General features: G+C 43.3%; 1 protein-coding gene across 2 annotated transcripts in view; it reads left to right on the forward strand.

The window, feature by feature from the left end:
* LOC129834179 (leucine-rich repeat and immunoglobulin-like domain-containing nogo receptor-interacting protein 1-B) overlaps nucleotides 1–10,465 on the forward strand; it is a 28,463-nt gene extending 17,998 nt beyond the window's left edge. For both annotated transcript variants that reach the window (XM_055898920.1, XM_055898921.1), the window contains exon 2: nucleotides 5,442–10,465. In XM_055898920.1, the coding sequence (XP_055754895.1) occupies nucleotides 5,442–7,301 (1,860 nt within the window). In that variant the 3' untranslated portion in view covers nucleotides 7,302–10,465. The remainder of the gene's footprint in view (nucleotides 1–5,441) is intronic.
* The last annotated feature ends 10,886 nt before the right edge of the window (nucleotides 10,466–21,351 follow it).

Genomic DNA, 21,351 nt, shown 5'->3' on the forward strand with positions numbered 1-21,351 from the left:
TCCTCCCAAGGTCATTACTAAGAGGATATCAGAGAGGGATGGAGAGACAGGGAGAGAGGGATGGAGAGACAGGGAGAGAGGGAGGTGGTGACAGGGAGAGAGGGAGGTGGAGACAGGGAGAGAGGGAGGTGGAGACAGGGAGAGAGGGATGGAGAGACAGGGAGAGAGGGAGGTGGAGACAGGGAAAGAGGGAGGTGGAGACAAGGAGAGAGGGAGGTGGAGAAACAGGGAGAGAGGGATGGAGAGACAGGGAGAGAGGGACGGAGAAACAGGGAGAGAGGGATGGAGAGACAGGGAGAGAGGGACGGAGAAACAGGGAGAGAGGGATGGAGAGACATGGAGAGAGGGACGGAGAAACAGGGAGAGAGGGATGGAGAGACAGGGAGAGAGGGACGGAGAGACAGGGAGAGAGGGATGGAGAGACAGGGAGAGAGGGACGGAGAGACAGGGAGAGAGGGATGGAGAGACAAGGAGAGAAGGAGGTGGATAAATAGGGAGAGAGAAAGGTGGAGACAGGGAGAGAGGGATGGAGAAACAGGGAGAGAGGGATGGAGAAACAGGGAGAGAGAGATGGAGAGACAGGGAGAGAGGGATGGAGAGACAGGGAGAGAGGGATGGAGAGACGGGGAGAGAGGGATGGAGAGACAGGGAGAGAGGGATGGAGAGACAGGGAGAGAGGCAGGGAGAGAGGGAGGTGGAGACAGGGAGAGAGGGATGGAGAGATGGGGAGAGAGGGATGGAGAGACAGGGAGAGAGGCAGGGAGAGAGGGAGGTGGAGACAGGGAGAGAGGGATGGAGAGATGGGGAGAGAGGGATGGAGAGACAGGGAGAGAGGCAGGGAGAGAGGGAGGTGGAGACAGGGAGAGAGGGAGGGAGAGAAAGATGGAGATGGAAACAGAGACAGAGGGAGGTGGTGAGGGGTTGAATTTCCTGTTTTTATGGGTTGAATTTCCTCCAAAGTGGAAAGAAATGAGATCAGGCCCTAAACTCCAATACAAACATGCAAAGTGATTTGAGACAGAAAGCAACATTGGTAATGGGTTCTCTTGTCATTTTAAGGGTTATTTCAATTACATTGTTTGGTTTATTTCTGACCCATATAAAATAACAAATAAAAATACAAACTTTTGCAAGTGAATCGCGGATGACATAATACAGTAGAATATCCATGTAACCATTCTCTCACTGTAACATATTTTCACAGGAAGACAAAACATCAAATAAGGCTGCATGACTTTAGGTTAGGATACAACTAAAGCACCAAAGCACAGCAATGCCTTTCATCTACACGTCCATGTTATTGTCTGGACATGCAGTGGGCGATACAGGCTGTGTTTACACAGGCAGCCCAATTCTGATTTTATGCCCAGTTATGAGTTGGTCAAAAGAGCAATTCTTAGCAAAAGATCAGAATTGGTCTGCCTGTGTAAATGAGGCCTTAGTCATGTGTTAGCGAGGTGTTGTTCCAGTCCCCTTTGACTCATTGTGTTTGGCATTTCATCACAGTACTAAATCACGTCACAACATTTACATTTAAGTGCTTTTATCAGTTGAAATATCAAAATGTCTCCTTCATTCTTTTTATATTCCTGGGCTGGTAGACGGATGTCCTGTCTGGGCTCGATAAAGACCAGCCATTTCGTCTATCAGATATGTAATAGATGTTTTATTGTGTGGCATATTCCAAACCCTCAATTAGCATCAGTGAGATTTCACAGTCATTAACCCAATACATTCATGAACCCAAGGATCAATTCTCATCTTAATTGTGTGGCATATTCCAAACCCTCAATTAGGTTGGGTGGAGGTCTGTGAATGCTTTTACACCAACCGGATCTACCCATTCACAAGCCACACAATGATACTGTGTGGTGAAAGGCTGAAACATGTTCTTGAAGTTTGAAACAAACAAAGTAGACTTTGGTGTATCACAGGGGTTGTGTATACCGTCACTATACAACCCCTTGAAAAATGTGAATTTGGATTGGAGGAGAAATGTAGAAGACAGTTAGACCTAGTGGGTCGCTGGTCCTGCTGAAAGAACAGTCCCAACCGTTCTAATGGCACTACTTTCTCTCCGTCTGGCATTTGTAAGGTGTGATTTGTGTCAGCTCACCGCTACCAGAGGAATCACTCTCATCTGACTGTCAAGTCCGTTTTGTTAATCACACAACTATGTGACACAAGTTGCGCAACGGGAGATACTATCGAGCACCTCCGCCGAACAATTGAAGCACTCTTGAAAAACCATTATGTGTTGCAGGGAATGAGCCCCCTCACTTCTCATCTGTGTGAGTTCAAGCTGTTTCTATGCTGATTCAGCACCGCCACTTATCAGCAGTGACGACATGCCGGCTCTCTGGCAGGAGACTGTTTCTGTTCCACTTGATACTTCCATTCATACTCTAACACACCTGGACAGCTTTGTACAACTCTCTACTGTACACTCATCATTTTGCTCCTCTCGCTGGGGGAAACCCAGTCGAGGTAGAGATGTGGTACTGATCTAGTGCGTAGTACTACCGGCATATTATACTTTAATTATGCTGTAATAGAGTGTTTCTCAGAAATACCTGGAAAACAGATGTCTGTAGATCAAAGTGAAATACTTCCTAGAGTAGTTATCTTTTGGAGAATGCATCGGAGACAACAGAAATGTTTAATATGAATGGTTAGCTTACTACTTTATAAACCCCATAAACCATGAAATCTTACTGTACTGCCCAGTGGTTAAATATGATGTCGACCGCAGTCACTCTTGGAAGCCAAATGCAGCATGTGCCATAGAACTAGAGTCCATAGAACAAGCCTCCCTATTCAAGTCAATGATGGCATAATGGGTGTATTCTATTTCTATGGTATGTGCCACATAGTTTTGGTTACTGCGGTTACCGTGGTCCTAAAATGGAACCTTTGATCATTCGTTTATGTCCAGGAATCTGTCCCTGGAGAAATGTACAGTCTAGTTAACATGTTTAGTATCTGTCCCTGGAGAAATGTACAGTCTAGTTAACATGTTCACTATCTGTCCCTGGAGAAATGTACAGTGTAGTTAACATGTTTAGTATCTGTCCCTGGAGAAATGTACAGTCTAGTTAACATGTTTAGTATCTGTCCCTGGAAAAATGTACAGTCTAGTTAACATGTTTAGTATCTGTCCCTGGAGAAATGTACAGTCTAGTTAACATGTTTAGTATCTGTCCCTGGAGAAATGTACAGTCTAGTTAACATGTTCACTATCTGTCCCTGGAGAAATGTACAGTCTAGTTAACATGTTCACTATCTGTACCTGGAGAAATGTACAGTCTAGTTAACATGTTTAGTATCTGTCCCTGGAGAAATGTACAGTCTAGTTAACATGTTCACTATCTGTCCCTGGAGAAATGTACAGTCTAGTTAACATGTTTAGTATCTGTCCCTGGAGAAATGTACAGTCTAGTTAACATGTTCACTATCTGTCCCTGGAGAAATGTACAGTCTAGTTAACATGTTTAGTATCTGTCCCTGGAGAAATGTACAGTCTAGTTAACATGTTTAGTATCTGTCCCTGGAGAAATGTACAGTCTAGTTAACATGTTTAGTATCTGTCCCTGGAGAAATGTACAGTCTAGTTAACATGTTTAGTGTCTGTCCCTGGAGAAATGTACAGTCTAGTTAACATGTTTAGTATCTGTCCCTGGAGAAATGTACAGTCTAGTTAACATGTTTAGTATCTGTCCCTGGAGAAATGTACAGTCTAGTTAACATGTTCACTATCTGTCCCTGGAGAAATGTACAGTCTAGTGAAACCACAATGTTTGGTTAGTTACTGTATGTTCAGTATGTATATATGCCTACATGACTTGCATACAAGTGAGCCTCCCTGTAGCATGTATTTCATCAGATGTTTTTGGACTTGGGCACTTTTCTTTCACCATGCATTTTGGAAAAACAACAAACAGTATTTTTGATTGACTTTTGAGTTTGTAGATTCTTGTTGCGCTGTGCAGACAGCCTTTCTTCCTCTCGGTCTCTGTGGGCTTTAGCCAGGAGTCAGTGAAATGGTTTGAGGACAGTGACATTTGCCCTGTCCTTTAGGGACATTTAGCAACATTAGCGCATATTGATGGATGGTACAGATTTTAGCTTGACTGTCAAGTAAAGCCCTCTCAATAAAGAGAATGTCCAGAGAGTTATTATTCTAACTTAGCGTGGCTTCTTCACAGAGTACATCACACAGACATGGATGAGCCTCAAATTGTATGATCGATGTGGGAACCAGAGCTTGAAGGCTTTTGCAAGTTAAAGCGCCCCTGAGTCTAAAGCAAATAAGGGTTTAAACAGTCTCTCTCTCTCCGTTTATCGCTTCTCTGCAGCAATCTCCGTTGTATATCACTCCAAGGTCGACAGCTCGCCAGCCAGCCGCATGGTAGTGTTGTGTTTAGTTGCAGGCAGCACACTTGTTTATTCACGCCATTTAATGCATTGAATTAAAGCCCATTTCGGTAAGCTACTTCTCATTCCAACTACTTGTCACAGGGAGATTGACAGGCGACTCCAGGTGCTGCTGACACCTAGAACAGTAACTGACAGACTCTGGAGCCCACAAGGCAGCCCATTCTCCTTTGGCCTGCAGATTAAGAGTTCATAAAGCCAGGATGAAGAATGTATCTGTCCCTCATGGTTGGATGGACAGTAGTTCTTTGGGGTTTACAGAAGACTTACAGTCCTAAGTCGATAGAGCAGCAGTTGGTGTTTAGGACCCTGACACACAGATAAGAGAAGAGTAACAGAGAAGAGTAACCTGCAATCGGAATAGAGGGTCCTCCAGGCAATTGCACTTGTACAAAACAATACATTATGTTCCATACAAGCCTGGCATAATTCTCTTTCACATTGGAAGTGGGTATCTCTCCATGATTTGTAAATTAAACTGACATTTGTTTATTGCTGTAAATACTTTGTCTGCTTCATTTAGTTGATTGAGGTTTACGAGAGAGCCTAATCGGAAGTGAAAAGGACTAATTTGAGCTTTGTCGTCCATTGCATTAAAAGAACAATTAAAGCTGTAATTCAGATGTGTCCTCTGTGAGTGGTGTAGTTACTAAACACGACAGATATAGTTTTAAGAAGATTTTTGTTGTGAAAGGAAATCTGAGGTTTTCTGTTCACCTTCTGGTATTTCACCTGATATTTCTACCACTTGTCTAACCCAGAGCCTTTATTCCAAATCTGAGGCGAATGTAACCCCGTGACATCATCTTTTGGGCAAGAGTTATGATTTTTGTCTGTTGTGTGGCTAAAGTATTGTTTGTTAAATAAACACAATTGTTTTTTTATATCAATAATACTTCAGGTGATAAGCGACAAACCTGACAAAATAATATAATTTAAAAAATGTGTTTATACATGTAGTTCTCCTTTAAATGTACCAACCATCTGTCTTACTTCTGTCTCCGCAGGTAAGCAGTAGAATGGTGTCCGGGGAGGCAGGTGGGCACAGCTACCTGGTGGCGTGCTGGCAGCCCATCCTGGTCCTAATGCTGGGCACTGTCCTCTCCGGCTCCACCACCGGCTGCCCGTCCCGCTGTGAGTGTAATGCTCAGGAACGTTCCGTAGTGTGCCATCGACGGAGGCTGGCCTCATTTCCCGAGGGCATCCCCATCGAGACGAAACTACTGGACCTCAGCAAGAACCGTCTGAAAAGCCTGGGGCCTGAGGAGTTCATCAACTACCCACAGCTGGAGGAGCTGCAGCTCAATGAGAACAATATCTCTTCCATGGAGCCCGGGGCTTTTAGCAACCTTGTCGGCTTGCGGACTCTGGGGCTGCGCAACAACCAGCTTAAGCTAATCCAGTTGGGAGTGTTCACAGGCCTCAGCAACCTCACCCAGCTGGACATTAGCGAGAACAGAATTGTCATCCTGCTGGACTACATGTTCCAGGAGCTGTACAATCTGAAGGCTCTGGAAGTCGGCGATAACGACCTGGTGTTCATCTCTCACCGAGCGTTCCACGGCCTCAGCAGCCTGGAACAGCTGACCATGGAGCGCTGCAACCTGACCTCGGTGCCCACCGAGGCCCTGAGCCATCTGCACAACCTGCTGTCGCTGCGACTACGCCACCTCACCGTCAATGCTGTCAGGGATTACTCCTTCAAGAGGCTTGACCGCCTGAAGGTGTTAGAGATCTCCTACTGGCCCTACCTGGACACCATGACCTCCAAATGCCTGTACGGCCTCAACATCACCTCCCTGACCATCACAAACTGTAACCTCACCGCCATCCCTTACCAGGCCATTCGACACCTTGGGCACCTTCTCTTTCTCAACTTGTCTTTTAATCCCATTCACACGGTGGAGGGGAACAAGCTGCACAATCTGCTGAGGCTTCAGGCCTTCCACTTGGTAGGAGGGAGATTAGCCACAATTGAGCCCTACTCCTTCCGGGGCTTGAACCACCTCCGAGTCCTCAACGTATCCAGCAATAGCCTGAACACCCTGGAGGAATCCGTCTTTCACTCCGTGGGGAACCTGGAGACCCTGGCACTGTACGATAACCCACTGGCCTGCGACTGCCGACTGCTCTGGGTCTTCCGCCGCCGCTGGAGGCTCAACTTCAACCGGCAGCAGCCTTCCTGCTCTTTGCCCGAGGCCGTGCAGGGCAAGGAGTTCAAAGACTTCCCAGACATCCTCCCCTCCGATTCCTTCACCTGCCAGAAGTCCAGGATACAAGACCACAAGGCATTGCAGAGGCACGTGGACGAAGGCACAACGGTCCATTACACATGCCAGGCGGACGGCGACCCAGCCCCCGTGATCATGTGGCTGTCCCCCAAGAAGCAGTTCATCACCACCAAGTCCGTGGGGCGTCTCAGCGTGTCCCCCGAGGGCACGCTAGAGGTGCGCTACGCCCAGATCCAGGACAACGGTACCTACCTGTGCATCGCCAGCAATGCAGCAGGGAATGACACCAAGCCTGCCCACCTGCATGTGCACAGCTACTCGCCCAACTGGCCGCACCAGCCCAACAAGACGTTTGCTTTCATCTCCAACCAGCCCAGCGAGGACGGGGCCAACGGGACCCTGGCCCAGGTTCCCTTCCCGTTCGACGTGAAGACTCTGATCATCGCCACCACCATGGGATTTATATCGTTCCTCGGCGTCGTCCTCTTCTGTCTCGTCATCCTCTTCCTCTGGAGCAGAGGAAAAGGCAACGTCAAGCCAAACATAGAGATTGAGTATGTACCCCGTAAGGCGGAGGCAGGTGAGAGTAGTCCAACCGGCGATGCGCCGCGTAAATTCAACATGAAAATGATGTGAGACTCAAGCTTACTGACTTCAAAATGAGGTGTGGACACACTATATTCTCTTTAAATATATGTGGAATTTATGACAGATAGACATCTTGATACTATACCCAAGACTGTTTTACCTTCAGGGACTGAATCTTAAACAGCGAGTGTTGGATTTAAAAGTATTCAAATCTCTGTGCATTTTTATGGGCAATAGTCATTGAGAAAATAAGCCAGAATAAGCCAGTCATGTTTTATGCTCCTTTCAACCTGAAAATGGAGATTGTCTTTATCTAGTCTTTTGATTGTTTTTTTCTCTCTGTATCTTGTTCTTCTTACCATGTACAACGAGCAAAGGAATGGTCGCAATACCACTTAAAGGGGTAGTTCACAGAAATACTGAAATTGACAGCAGCAACGGTAAGAGGAATATCATGTCAATTTGTTTGAACTACACCTTTAATGGTTATGGGTTTTGAGCATATTACTGTATTACGAGCAGGCGCAATTCAAGCAATGTACGTACAGTGCATTCGGAAAGTATTCAGACCCCCTTGACTTTTTCCAAATGTTGTTACGTTACAGCCTTATTCTAAAATTGATTAAAGTTTGTATTAACTCATCAATGTACACACAACACCCGATAATAACAAAACAAAAACAGGTTTTCAGACCCTTTACTCAGTAAACACCGGGATTTGGGGAGTTTTCCCCATTCTTCTCTGCAGATCCTCTCAAGCTCTGTCAGGTTGGAATGGGAGCGTCGCTGCACAGCTATTTTCAGGTCTCTCCAGAGATGTTCGATCGGGTTCAAGTCCGGGCTTTGGCTGGGCCACTCAAGGACATTCTGAGACTTGTCCTGAAACCACTCCTGCGTTGTCTTTGCTGTGTGCTTAGGGACATTATCCTGTTGGAAGGTGAACCTTCGCCCCAGTCTAGGTCCTGAATGCTCTGGAGCAGGTTTTCATCAAGGATCTCTCTGTACTTTGCTCCGTTCATCAATGCCTCGATCCTGATTAGTCTCCCAGTCCCTGCTGCTGAAAGAAATCCCAACAGCATGATGCTGCCACCACCATGCTTCACCGTAGGGATGGTGCCAGGTTTCCTCCACACCTGACGCTTGCCATTCAGGCCAAAGAGAGTGTTTAGGTGCCTTTGGCAAACTCGAAGTCGGCTGTCATGTGCCTTTTACTGAGAAGTGACTTCTGTCTGGCCACTCTACCATAAAGGCCTGATTGGTGGAGTGCTGCACAGATGGTTGTCCTTCTGGAAGGTTCTCCCATCTCCACAGAGGAACTCTGTCAGTGTCACGCCCTGACCATAGATTGCTTTGTATGTTTCTATTTTTTGTTTGGTCAGGGTGTGATGTGGGTGGGCATTCTATGTTTGTATGTCTATGTTTTCTATTTCTATTGTGTTTGGCCTGGTATGGTTCCCAATCAGAGGCAGCTGTCAATCGTTGTCTATGATTGAGAACCACACTTAGGTAGCCTGTTTTCCCACTTTGAGTTGTGGGTGGTTATTTTCTGTTTAGTGTTTGTTATACCTTTCAGAACTGTTTGTTGGTTGTTTTGTGGTTTTTGTTTGCGTGTTCATTCTTTATTAAAAGTATTATGGATACGTACCATGCTGCACTTTGGTCCTCCTCTCCTTCTCCCGACAACAATCGTTACAGTCAGAGTGACCATCGGGTTCTTGGTCACTTCCCTGACCAAGGCCCTTCTCCCGATTGCTCAGTTTGGCCGTGCGGCCAGCTCTAGGAAGAGTCTTGGTGGTGCAAAACCTCTTCCATTTACGAATAATGGAGGCCACTGTGTTCTTGCAATGCTGCAGAAATGTTTTGGTATCCTTCCCCAGATCTGTGCCTTGACACAATCCTGTCTATGAGCTCTACGGACAATTCCTTCGACCTAATGGCTTGGTATTTTGCTCTGACATACACTGTCAACCATGGGACCTTATATAGACAGGGTGATGTCTTTCCAAATCATGTCCAATCAATTGAATTTACCACAGGTTGACGACAATCAAGAAACATCTCAAGGATGATAAATGGAAACAGGACGCAAATCATTTTTGGAAATTTAATACATTTTCTAAAAATTCTAAAAACCTGTTTTCGCTTTGTCATTATGGGGTATTGTGTGTAGATTGATGAAGAACATTTTTTATTTACTCCATTTTAGAATTAAGGCTGTAACGTAACAAAACGTGGAAAAAGTCAAGAGGTCTGAATACTTTTCGAATGCACTTAAGAGATAAAAGTAAGCTAGAAAGGCATAGAACGGCATATTCTAATTTGTAAAAAAAAATATATATATTATGCTTGACAATCATCAAAATCACAAAGGTCATTGGTATAAAATCACAGAATAACTACAATGTAAAATATCAGCAATGAAGTTAGGGTCCTCTGATGCCATTTTGTCTACTGAGTGTGCAGTGGCTCAAATCCTTTCCTAGCAAACTAGGAACATTCTCTGAACATTAGCTAAGATTCCCCTTAAGTTCTAGTTCGGGTTTTAGGATGATAACATCCCAAAAACATAAAAATAATGTTTTTGATAACAACATTATTTTGTACAATATTTTTTATTTTTTAATGAAATATCCTTGGAATGTTCTCCTAACATTCCCTAAAATGGTGTGCACAACATCTGTAAGAAACACCACAGAACATTCCCCAAACGTTCACATTAGGTTACCAGGTAATGTAATAACACAATGTAGCAGTAACGTTTTTTACAACAAAATATGAGAGCAACGTTCTTGGAAACTTCTTGCAAAGTGCAAATGTTTTATACGAACATTGTATAATCATCAGCACAAGTGGACAGTTTTTGTGTTATGAGAACATTTGCCGCAACCTAACAAACGTTCTGGGAACTTTCACAAAATTAATTTTGGTTTGCTGGGTTGTTTGTATAATCACAAACATGCTTCAAATGATCATTGTGATATTCAATTTGAATCCCTATGTTGTTTTTGTTGTCAGTGTGTTCTCCTGTTAGCAGTGATCAGGAACCAGTTGTTGTAATACAGATGATGTGTTAACAGGGTTTTATGTGGTGAAATACATTTTATAGCCATAGTCTGCTCTGAAAGTAATGTGTTCATAAACCCTTAAACCACTGGTTATGAAATAATGGACGGAATGAAAGCATATTAAAACAATAAAGTTTTATACAGTAATTGTATACATTTTTTATGCTATTCCACTCAAGCACATTGAAAGGGCACCAAATGAGTCTATTTGCCTGCTGTATATCCCCGAATGTGAATACAGTAGTAGGCTAAACACTGTTGACAAGCCTAGGATTTCAGGTCTCAGAATTGGTTTTCTCCCTTTTGTATGCGGTAGCCTAGCCAGATGGGGGATGCTATAAGGAGTTTATTCTTTCATGCTGTGAGTGCAGCTGTGAATAATTTACAGGGGATGACGTTGCTATGAGAACACCAGAGAAGCGAAGATGAAACTGTGTCATCCTGGCACTCTAGGAGTTGAACACGAACGGATATTATTGGAGTAGATCCTGTTACAGTATCAGAGGCCAGGGAGGAGCTATGAAATATAGCAGTGGTTTCCAAACTTTTTATAGTCCCGTATCCCTTCAAACATTCAACCTCCAGCTCCAGCTCCAGCACCAGGGTCAGCGCACTCCAGCTGTGTACCCCCTCTAGCACCAGGGTCAGCGCACTCCAGCTGTGTACCCCCTCTAGCACCAGGGTCAGCGCACTCCAGCTGTGTACCCCCTCTAGCACCAGGGTCAGCGCACTCTCAAATGTTGTTTTTTGCCATCATTGTAAGGCTGCCACGCACACACTATACAATACATTTATTAAACATAATAATTTGTTTTTGTCATAACCCGGCTCGTGGGAAGTGACAAAGAGCTCTTATAGAACCAGGGCACAAATAATAATATAATAATAATCAATAATTTTGCTCTTTGTTTAACCATCTTACATAAAAAAACTTACTTGTTTATCGAAATTGTGAATAACTCACCACAGGTTAATGAGAAGGGTGTGCTTGAAAGGATGCACATAACTCTGCAATGTTGGGTTGTATTGGAGAGAGTCTCAGTCTTAAATCATTTTCCACACACAGTCTGTGCCTGTATTTAGTTTTCATGCTAGTGAGGGCCGAGAATCCACTCTCACATAGGTATGTGGTAGCAAAGGGTATCAGTGTCTTAACAGCGCGATTTGCCAAGGCAGGACACTCTGAGCGTAGCCCAATCCAGAAATCTGTCAGTGGCTTCTGATTAAATTCAATGTTCACAGAACCGCTTGTTGCAATTTTGATGAGGCTCTCTTGTTGAGATATCGGTAAGTGGACTGGAGGCAGGGCATGAAAGGGATAACAAATCCAGTTGTTTGTGTCGTCCGTTTCGGGAAAGTACCTGCGTAATTGTGCACCCAACTCACTCAGGTGCTTCGCTATATGACATTTGACATTGTCAGTAAACCTGAGTTCATTTGCACACACAAAATCATACAATGATGGAAAGACCTGTGCGTTGTCATTGTTAATGCAGACAGAGAAGAACTCCAACTTCTTAATCATAGCCTCAATTTTGTACCGCACATTGAATATAGTTGTGGAGAGTCCCTGTAATCCTAGATTCAGGTCATTCAGGTGAGAAAAAACATCATCCAGATAGGCCAGTCGTGTGAGAAACTCATCATCATGCAAGCGGTCAGACAAGTGAAAATTATGGTCAGTAAAGAAAACTCTCAATTCAAAAAAACGTGTCAATACTTTGCCCCTTGATAACCAGCGCACCTCTGTATGTAAAAGTATGTAAAAGCATTACATGGTCGCTGCCCATATCATTGCATCGTGCAGAAAATGCACGAGAGTTCAGGGATCTTGCTTTAACAAAGTTAACCATTTTCACTGTAGTGTTGAAAACGTCTTTCAAGCTGTCAGGCATTCCCTTGGCAGCAAGAGCCTCTCGGTGGTTGCTGCAGTGTACCCAAGTGACATCGGGAACAGCTGCTTGCATGCACATTACCACTCCACTAGGTCTCCCTGTCATGGCTTTTGCACCATCAGTACAGATACCAACACATCTTGACCACCAAAGTCCATTTGATGTCAGAAAGCTGTCCAATACTTCAAAAAGTACCAGGAGCTGTGCCAGGCCCGCCACGTCTGTTGACTCATCCAGCTGTAACGCATAGAATTCACTGGCTTGTATGCGAAGCAGTAATTGTTTCAAAACATCTCCTGCCAAGTTACTGATGAGTCGTGAAACAGTGTTGTTTGATGAATACATTGTCTTAATAGTTTTTTGGGCCTTTTCCCCCAGCATTGTCCCAGCCATATCCACGGCATCAGGAAGAATTTAGTTGTTCCACAATAGTATGGGGCTTGCCTGTCCTAGCCACTCGGTAGCTCACCATATAAGATGCTTCTAGACCCTTCTTATTAATGGTATCTGTTGCTTTTATACATGCCTTACTATTCTAAAGTCAACTTAATCCTCACTCAAAGAACTCCTGTGGCTTATTTTTCAAATTGGCATGTTTTGTTTCTAAATGTCTGCGCAAGAGTGAAGGTTTCATCAAGTTATGAGATAGTACTTTTGCACATATAACATACTGTGGCTGAGGAAAGGCACTACTCCCAACTGTTCAAGAGTTTGGGGTCACTTAGAAATGTCCTTGTTTTTGAAAGAACAGCACATATTTTGTACATAAAAAAACATCAAACTGGCACTAACCAGAATAGAAAGAGGAGTGGGAGGCCCCGGTTCACAACTGTGCAAGAGGACAATGTCACGTTCCTGACCTTATTTCCTTTGTTTAGTCTTTGTTTAGTTGGTCAGGACGTGAGCTGGGTGGGCATTCTATGTTTTGTGTTTCTATGTTGGGTTTGTTGTTTGGCTTAATATGGTTCTCAATCAGAGGCAGGTGTTTGTCATTGTCTCTGATTGGGAACCATATTAAGGTAGCCTGTTTTCACTGTTTGTTTGTGGGTGATTGTTCTTGTTCGTGCGTTCATGTGTTTTATGTTCTCAGGTTCAGGACTGTAGCTTAGTTGGTTTTAGACTGTTTATTGTTTTTTGTTAGTATTGAAAGTAGTAGTCTAATAAATATGGATACATTACCACGCTGCGCTTTGGTCCTCCTCCCAACGACGAGAGCCTTTACAGACAAGTACATTAGAGTGTCTAGTTTGAGAAACAGACGCCTGACAAGACCTCAACTGGCAGCTTCATTAAATAGTACCCGCAAAACACCAGTCTCAACGTCAACAGTGAAGAGGCGACTCCAAGATGCTGGTCTTCTAGGCAGAGTTGCAAAGAAAAAGCCATATCTCAGACTGGCCAATAAAAATAAAATATTAAGATGGGCAGAAGAACACAGACACTGGACAGAGGAACTCTGCCTAGAACTCTGCCTAGAAGGCAGAGTCCCTCTTCATTGTTGACGTAGAGACTGGTGTTTTGCGGGTACTATTTAATGAAGCTGCCAGTTGAAGACTTGTGAGGCATCTGTTTCTCTGTACGCCTATGTAGATATTCAATTAAAAAACAGCCGTTTCCACCTACAATAGTCATGTGCAACATTAACAATGTCTACACTGTATTTCTGATCAATTTGATGTTATTTTAATGGACAAAACATTTGCTTTTCTTTCAAAAAGAAGGACATTTCTAAGTGACCCCAAACTTTTGAACGGTAGTGTAAGTGAACCCCAAATCAATGTAGTTCTCATCATATTTGCACCTCTTTGATGGTCCAAAGTCCCTGTCTGTTGTTCGGTGCTTTCCCTGGTAAAATGGCAGGAGCTCTTCGGCTGCATCAGATTCACAACTGTTAGTGTCCATGCTAGCTGGGCTAATATCAAATGTAGAATTACTGATGCTTGCATTGAAGCAGGACAACTTGTGTAGTCGACAGGTGCAGGTGTAGTACTGCTGGTAGTAGCAGTATTACCAATAGAGCTGGTATGTGTCTCTATGGGCCTTACTTTTTATTTTTTTTAACCATTTATCCATTTTCGAGCAAACGGAATGAACAGCAGCTACATACGGCCCATTAGTGTAATTCCCGCGAGAGAGTAACTGTTAACGGTTATCTCCTATAGCTGGTATATCTCCTATATCTCCTATAGCTGGTATATCTCCTATAGCTGGTATATCTCCTATAGCTGGTATATCTTCTATATCTCATATAGCTCATATATCTCCTATGACTCATATATCCTATATCTAATATAGCTCCTATATCCCATATAGCTCATATTTCCTATAGCTCCTATAGCTGGTATATCTCCTATAGCTGGTATATATCCTATAGCTGGTATATCTCCTATAGCTGGTATATCTCCTATATCTCATATAGCTCCTATTTCCTATAGCTGGTATATCTCCTATAGCTCCCATAGCTGGTATATCTTCTATAGCTGGTATACCTCCTATGTCTCCTATAGCTGGTATAACTCCTATAGTTGGTATATCTCCTATATATCATATAGCTGGTATATCTCCTATATCTCCTATAGCTGGTATAACTCCTATAGTTGGTATATCTCCAATATATCATGTAGCTTGTATATATCCTATATCTCCTATATCTCTTATAGTTGGTATATCTCCTATAGCTAGTATATCTCCTATAGCTGGTATATCTCCTATATCTCATATAGCTGGTATATATCCTATAGCTGGTATATCTCCTAAATCTCCTAAATCTCCTAAAGCTCCTAAAGCTCCTAAAGCTCCTATATCTTCTAAAGCTCCTAAAGCTCCTATATCTTCTAAAGCTCCTAAAGCTCATATATCTTCTAAAGCTCCTAAAGCTCCTAAAGCTCCTAAAGCTCCTAAAGCTCCTAAAGCTCCTAAATCTTCTAAAGCTCCTAAATCTTCTATAGCTCCCATATCTCCTAAAGCTCCCATATCTCCTATAGCTCCCATATCTCCTATAGCTCCCATATCTCTTATAGCTCCCATATCTCCTATAGCTCCCATATCTCCTATAGCTCCCATATCTCCTATAGCTCCCATATATCCTATAGCTCCCATATATCCTATAGCTCCCATATATCCTATAGCTCCCATATATCCTATAGCTCCCATATATCTCCTATAACTTATATAACTCATATATCTCCTATATCACCTATATATTCTATATTGCCCTCCTATTTGTGCCAAGACACTCTTGTTGGTTTTCTTTTACATTATTATTTTTTTCAATGTATTTTTAATGAGACTGAGGCCTTTAAAAAAATGTTTGATATAGTGCAATATTAGCCATGTTAAGCAGTTTCCTCTGAATCCCTGATTAGACTCTGTTGTCAAGTTGATAATAATAGACTTAACAGAGATTTCTGCCTTTTGCATGCAATGTGCACAACAATTACACTCACTTCCTAAACCAATTAGGATGCAACAGGCTGTAGCATTTTTTGCCAACAAGCAGGTTAGAAAGTTAGACATTTCTGCTATTGCCATGCTGTGCTACATCATCATGTCAAAGGATGCAAGAGCCTTAGGTAAGTTAAATGTTATGTTAGTTAACTGCCAGTTTGCATAGCCAATCAGCTGACCTAAATAATGGTTTGTATCATAAAATATGAAATTACTAGTCAACGTGACTATGAACGGCATTTGTCATGCAATTATTAGTCTGTGATATAACCCTGGTATGTAGACCTGCTGACAGAGGGTTCAAGTGTTAGCCTTCTGCTAAATGGAATGTTAGTATGTGCTCAGGTGAGGTGTGTGTTTGTGGCTGTGTGTGTTCCAACCACCCTGCCCTCCAGCCCTGTTCCCTGCCAATGACTAAACCACTTGCCATGAAGAAACAACCGAGACATGCTTTTCACGTCGGTCGACGAGCCAGACCGGCCTCGGGGAGTGAGGGGGGCTTAACACAGGAGGAGGCGGTGCGCCAAAGTCTAGTCTGCTGATGAACAACAAGAAGTGCTAATGAAATGTACTGTGTGTGTATGTGTAAGAAAGAGAGTGAGAGGGGTGTGAGCTGTCTATTTGGAATGCATGCATGAATCTGAGTGGTGTAAATTAAAACTAGCGAGGACTGCCTAATATGACTGAGTGGTGAGTGGCGTAACCCGTGAGCCTATCTCCTGTTTCTGTAGCCTGAGGCAGCTTGATGTACACCGTTTGGAAACAACAGCCGTAAGACTATAACCAAGTGCTTATTCATGTCAATGGTTGTGAAAGCTCGGAATACAATACTGTACCTTCTATGGAGTAGTGGCATAGCAATGTTGTACAGAGGAACCATTCATAATTCAATAGATATGGATGGATGGATTCTTGAACAAGCAACACACATTCATCTATTATGATTAGGAGGGCTTAGAAATGTAGGATACTGTAATAAATACAAGCATGTTGTATATGAATGACATGGATTCATGTGGCAGGGATGTGTCTGCTGTCTGAGAGACCGGGCGGGAATCAGGTGCCTGCTGGGATTTTAAAGTAAAAGCACAACACATGGATACCCTATAGATTCAGTACCAGGAAGTAGAACAGTTCTCTCCAGAGAATCTGTAAAGTGAAATGTCTGCTGCCTGTGACGTCTCCGACTCTGTCATATCAAGTTAACAGGCATGATTTATGTGTGCACTGTTGGCTCTTTTTCCCCCAGAATGGATCAATACCTCTCAGGCACTGACATGCTGTTACGGTCAAAGCATTAAGGGGGACCTGTTCATAATTCTACACAGCTAATGTCTTAGCTTCCATTAACCCTCTCCGTGCAAACAAGAGACACATCATTTAAAACTAGCTGCTATGGCAAGATGAAGACAAGAAAATTGACCCAGGGTTTATGCTCCATATTGAAGGTTGCGTGATAACTTGATCCATTATGGATATCAACAATAGCTGAGTTGCTAAGTGTGGGTGTGTGCAAATAGTAGTCTTTATACAGACTTATACAAATGCCTTCAGAAAGCATTATTCAAATATGGTTGTGTTACAGCCTGAATTCTAAATGGATTAAATAGATGTTGTCCCTCCCCCATCTACACACATTACCCCATAATGACAAAGGGAAAACATGTTTTTAGACATTTTTGCAAATGTACCTGGCAGCAATTACATCTGTTAGTCTTTCTGGGTGAGTCTTTAAGAGCTTTTCACACCCGAAGTGTACAATATTTGCACATTATTCTTTATCAAATTCTTCACGCTCTGTCAAGTTGGTTGTTGATCATTGCTAGAAAGCCATTTTCAAGTCTCTTGCCATAGATTTGTAAAAATGATTCCACTTTGACATTATTGGGGTATTGTGTGTAGGCCAGTGACACAACATCTCAATGTAATCCATTTGAAGGCTGTAACACAACAAAGTGTGGAGAAGTCAGGAGACGTGAACACATTCTGAAGGCCCTGTATATGGAGATGTAGACCTTGGAGCCTTGCCACAATAACATTTCAACTCTAAACATATTAAGGTAGACAGACGAAGGCACTATAGCGTATGGTGAAGTGTAGCGTGGGATATGTATACCGAAGACATATATAATGTACACATGAAATGTGGCCTTGTGGGTAGAATGTCTGCCCTGAGATTCTAAGTTTGGGAGTTCGATCTCCAGCCGAGTAATATAAAATAAATTGGACCCGATGCATAAAGATGATGTATTGTGGGTAATGCCCTGCGATAGACTAGCGTCCTGTCAAGCTGCTATAGAAACAGGGGCAGGCTCCTGCTCCTATGAGCCATTCCGGCTTGCACACGCCAAGGATACTTACTACAGTAACTCAAATTCAACAACCTTCTTGTTGTCGTCTCAAACGGACTCATCTGCCATTTGTAAAGTCATACAGTATTACTGGATACCATTTCCTCCAGGGGGTAAACAACTGAAGGCTCTGAATACAAGGCCACAATATATAATGGGTCCCAGGAGAAAGGATGGGGATTCAATGTGGGAGTAGGGCAGCACCTTAATAAAATAGGATTATGCCTCTGTAAGCCCATGTGAATTTTCAGGGCTTAAGATATCTGTCTAAAGAGCACTGACTAGATTGAAACATGGACTCTCTAGAGGGGAAATGTGATTTGTGATGGACGAAGTGTGTGTGTGTGTGTGTGTGTGTGTGTGTGTGTGTGTGTGTGTGTGTGTGTGTGTGTGTGTGTGTGTGTGTGTGTGTGTGTGTGTGTGTGTGTGTGTGTGTGTGTGTGTGTGTGCGCGCCAGCTGTGTGACTGACCTCCATGAAGCCCCACCAGGGACAAACTAGATCTCTGTCCTCTCTGTGAAAGACCTCCAAGGACAACCAAGATCTCTGTCCTCTCTGTGAAGTCCCACCAAGGACAAACAAGATATCTGTCTTCTCTGTGAAAGACCTCCAAGGACAACCAAGATCTCTGTCCTCTCTGTGAAGAACCACCAGGGACAAATTAGATCTCTGTCTTCTCTGTGAAAGACCTCCAAGGACAACCAAGATCTCTGTCCTCTCTGTGAAGAACCACCAGGGACAAACAAGATCTCAGTCTTCTCTGTGAAAGACCTCCAAGGACAACCAGATCTCTGTCCTCTCTGTGAAGAACCACCAGGGATAAACTAGATCTCTCTCTTCTCTGTGAAAGACCTCCAAGGACAACCAAGATCTCTGTCAACAACCACCAGGGACAAACAAGCAGTGAGTGGTGCTGACCTCACATAGAGACCTAACAGGAAACAGATCATGGTGGTGCTGACCTCACATAGAGACCTACCAGGGAACAGATCATGGTGGTGCTGACCTCACATAGAGACCTACCAGGGAACAGATCAGAGGGGTGCTGACCTCACATAGAGACCTAACAGGGAACAGATCAGAGGGGTGCTGACCTCACATAGAGACCTACCAGGGAACAGATCAGAGTGATGCTGACCTCACATAGAGACCTACCAGGGAACAGATCAGAGGGGTGCTGACCTCACATAGAGACCTACCAGGGAACAGATCATGGTGGTGCTGACCTCACATAGAGACCTACCGGGAACAGATCAGAGTGATGCTGACCTCACATAGAGACCTACCAGGGAACAGATCAGGGCTGTGCTGACCTCACATAGAGACCTACCAGGGAACAGATCATGGCTGGCAATTAAGCCCCTTTTTCTATCATTCTAGTCTATTTCACTGCTGGTGCTTCAACCCTTAGAGTTTCAGTAAAGGTCTTGTTTAATACGCCATAGCACTTTTAACCATGTCCCTTATCACACGAATAGAAAACAAATGAATTATTGACCCACAGTCCAACCATGCATTATTCAAGTACAGTACCATTGCATTTCATATTGGATGTTGTACTGTACCTCACAAGAGGCAGGTTGCCTTGCACTGCACATGACTGGGTGCTGTGTTTAATATTAAATATTATAATATAAATATCAACATATAAAACAGCCAGTCCCAGAAAAAATACACCTCTATTGTGTCTGTGTGAACTGAGAGGAGCTTCTGAGATTTAACTCTAGCAACTGATTGATGATGGTCCCAGAAAACATTTGAACTTTTTTTTCTGGAACATATTATTCTCTTGAGTCAACAGAGAACAGGTCTTGTGGTAAGTCGTTAGAGAGTACAGGGAGCTAAAAGTCAAAGTGAATACGTAACTGCTTTATCAGTTGGTCTGTGAAAGAGAGCTAGATATACACCATCGTTCAAAAGTTCGGGCTCACTTAGAAATGTCCTGTTTTTTTAAAGAAAAGCACATTTTTTGTCCATTCAAATAACATCAAATTGATCAGAAATACAGTGTAGACATTGTTAATGTTGTAAATGACTATTGTAGCTGTAAACGGCAGATTTTTTTATGGAATATCTACATAGGCCTACAGAGGCCCATTATCAGCAACCATCACTCCTGTGTTCCAATGGCACGTTGTGTTAGCTAATCCAAGTTTATCATTTTAAAAGGCTAATTGATCATTAGAAAACCCTTTTGCAATTATGTTAGCACAGCTGAAAACTGTCGTTCTGATTAAATAATTAATACAACTGGCCTTCAATCAATCAATCAAGTTTATTTTATATAGCCCTTCGTACATCAGCTAATATCTCGAAGTGCTGTACAGAGACCCAGCCTAAAACCCCAAACAGCTAGAATGCAGGTGTAGAAGCACGGTGGCTAGGAAAAACTCCCTAGAAAGGCCAAAACCTAGGAAGAAACCAGGCTATGAGGGGTGGCCAGTCCTCTTCTGGCTGTGCCGGGTGAAGATTATAACAGAACTATGCCAAGATGTTCATAAGTGACAAGCATGGTCAAATTTTTATTTATTTTTATTTTACCTTTATTTAACTAGGCAAGTCAGTTAAGAACAAATTCTTATTTTCAATGACGGCCTAGTGGGTTAACTGCCTGTTCAGGGGCAGAACGACAGATTTGTACTTTGTCAGCTCAGGGATTTGAACTTGCAACCTTTCGGTTACTAGTCCAACGCTCTAACCACTAGGCTACCCTGCCACCCGAAATAATAATCATGAATAATATTCAGTTGGCTTTTCATAGCCGATCATTAAGAGTTGAAAAACAACAGGTCTGGGACAGGTGGCGGTTCCATAACCGCAGGCAGAACAGCTGAAACCGGAACAGCAGCAAGGCCAGGCGGACTGGGGACAGCAAGGAGCCACCACGCCCGGCAGTCCCGACGTATGGTCCCAGGGCTCAGGTCCTCCGAGAGAAAGAAAGAGAGAAGGAGAAAATTAGAGAGAGCCAAGATTTTCAAAATGTTCATAAATGACAAGCATGGTCAAATAATAATCAGGAATAAATCTGTTGACTTTTCATAGCCGATCATTAAGAGTTGAAAACAGCAGTCTTTAGACTAGTTGAGTATCTGGAGCATCAGCATTTGTGGGTTCCATTACAGGCTCAAAATAGCCAGAAACAAAGAACTTTCTTCTGAAACTCGTCAGTCTATTCTTGTTCTGAGAAATTAAGGCTATTACATGCGAGAAATTGCCAAGAAACTGAAGATCTCGTACAGCGCTGTGTACTACTCCCTTCACAGACCAGCGCAAACTGGCTCTAACCAGAATAGAAAAAGGAATGGGAGGCCCCGGTGCACAACTGAGCAAGAGGACAAGTA

Source organism: Salvelinus fontinalis, chromosome 35 (assembly GCF_029448725.1).
Source record: "Salvelinus fontinalis isolate EN_2023a chromosome 35, ASM2944872v1, whole genome shotgun sequence".
NCBI lineage: Eukaryota > Metazoa > Chordata > Actinopteri > Salmoniformes > Salmonidae > Salvelinus > Salvelinus fontinalis.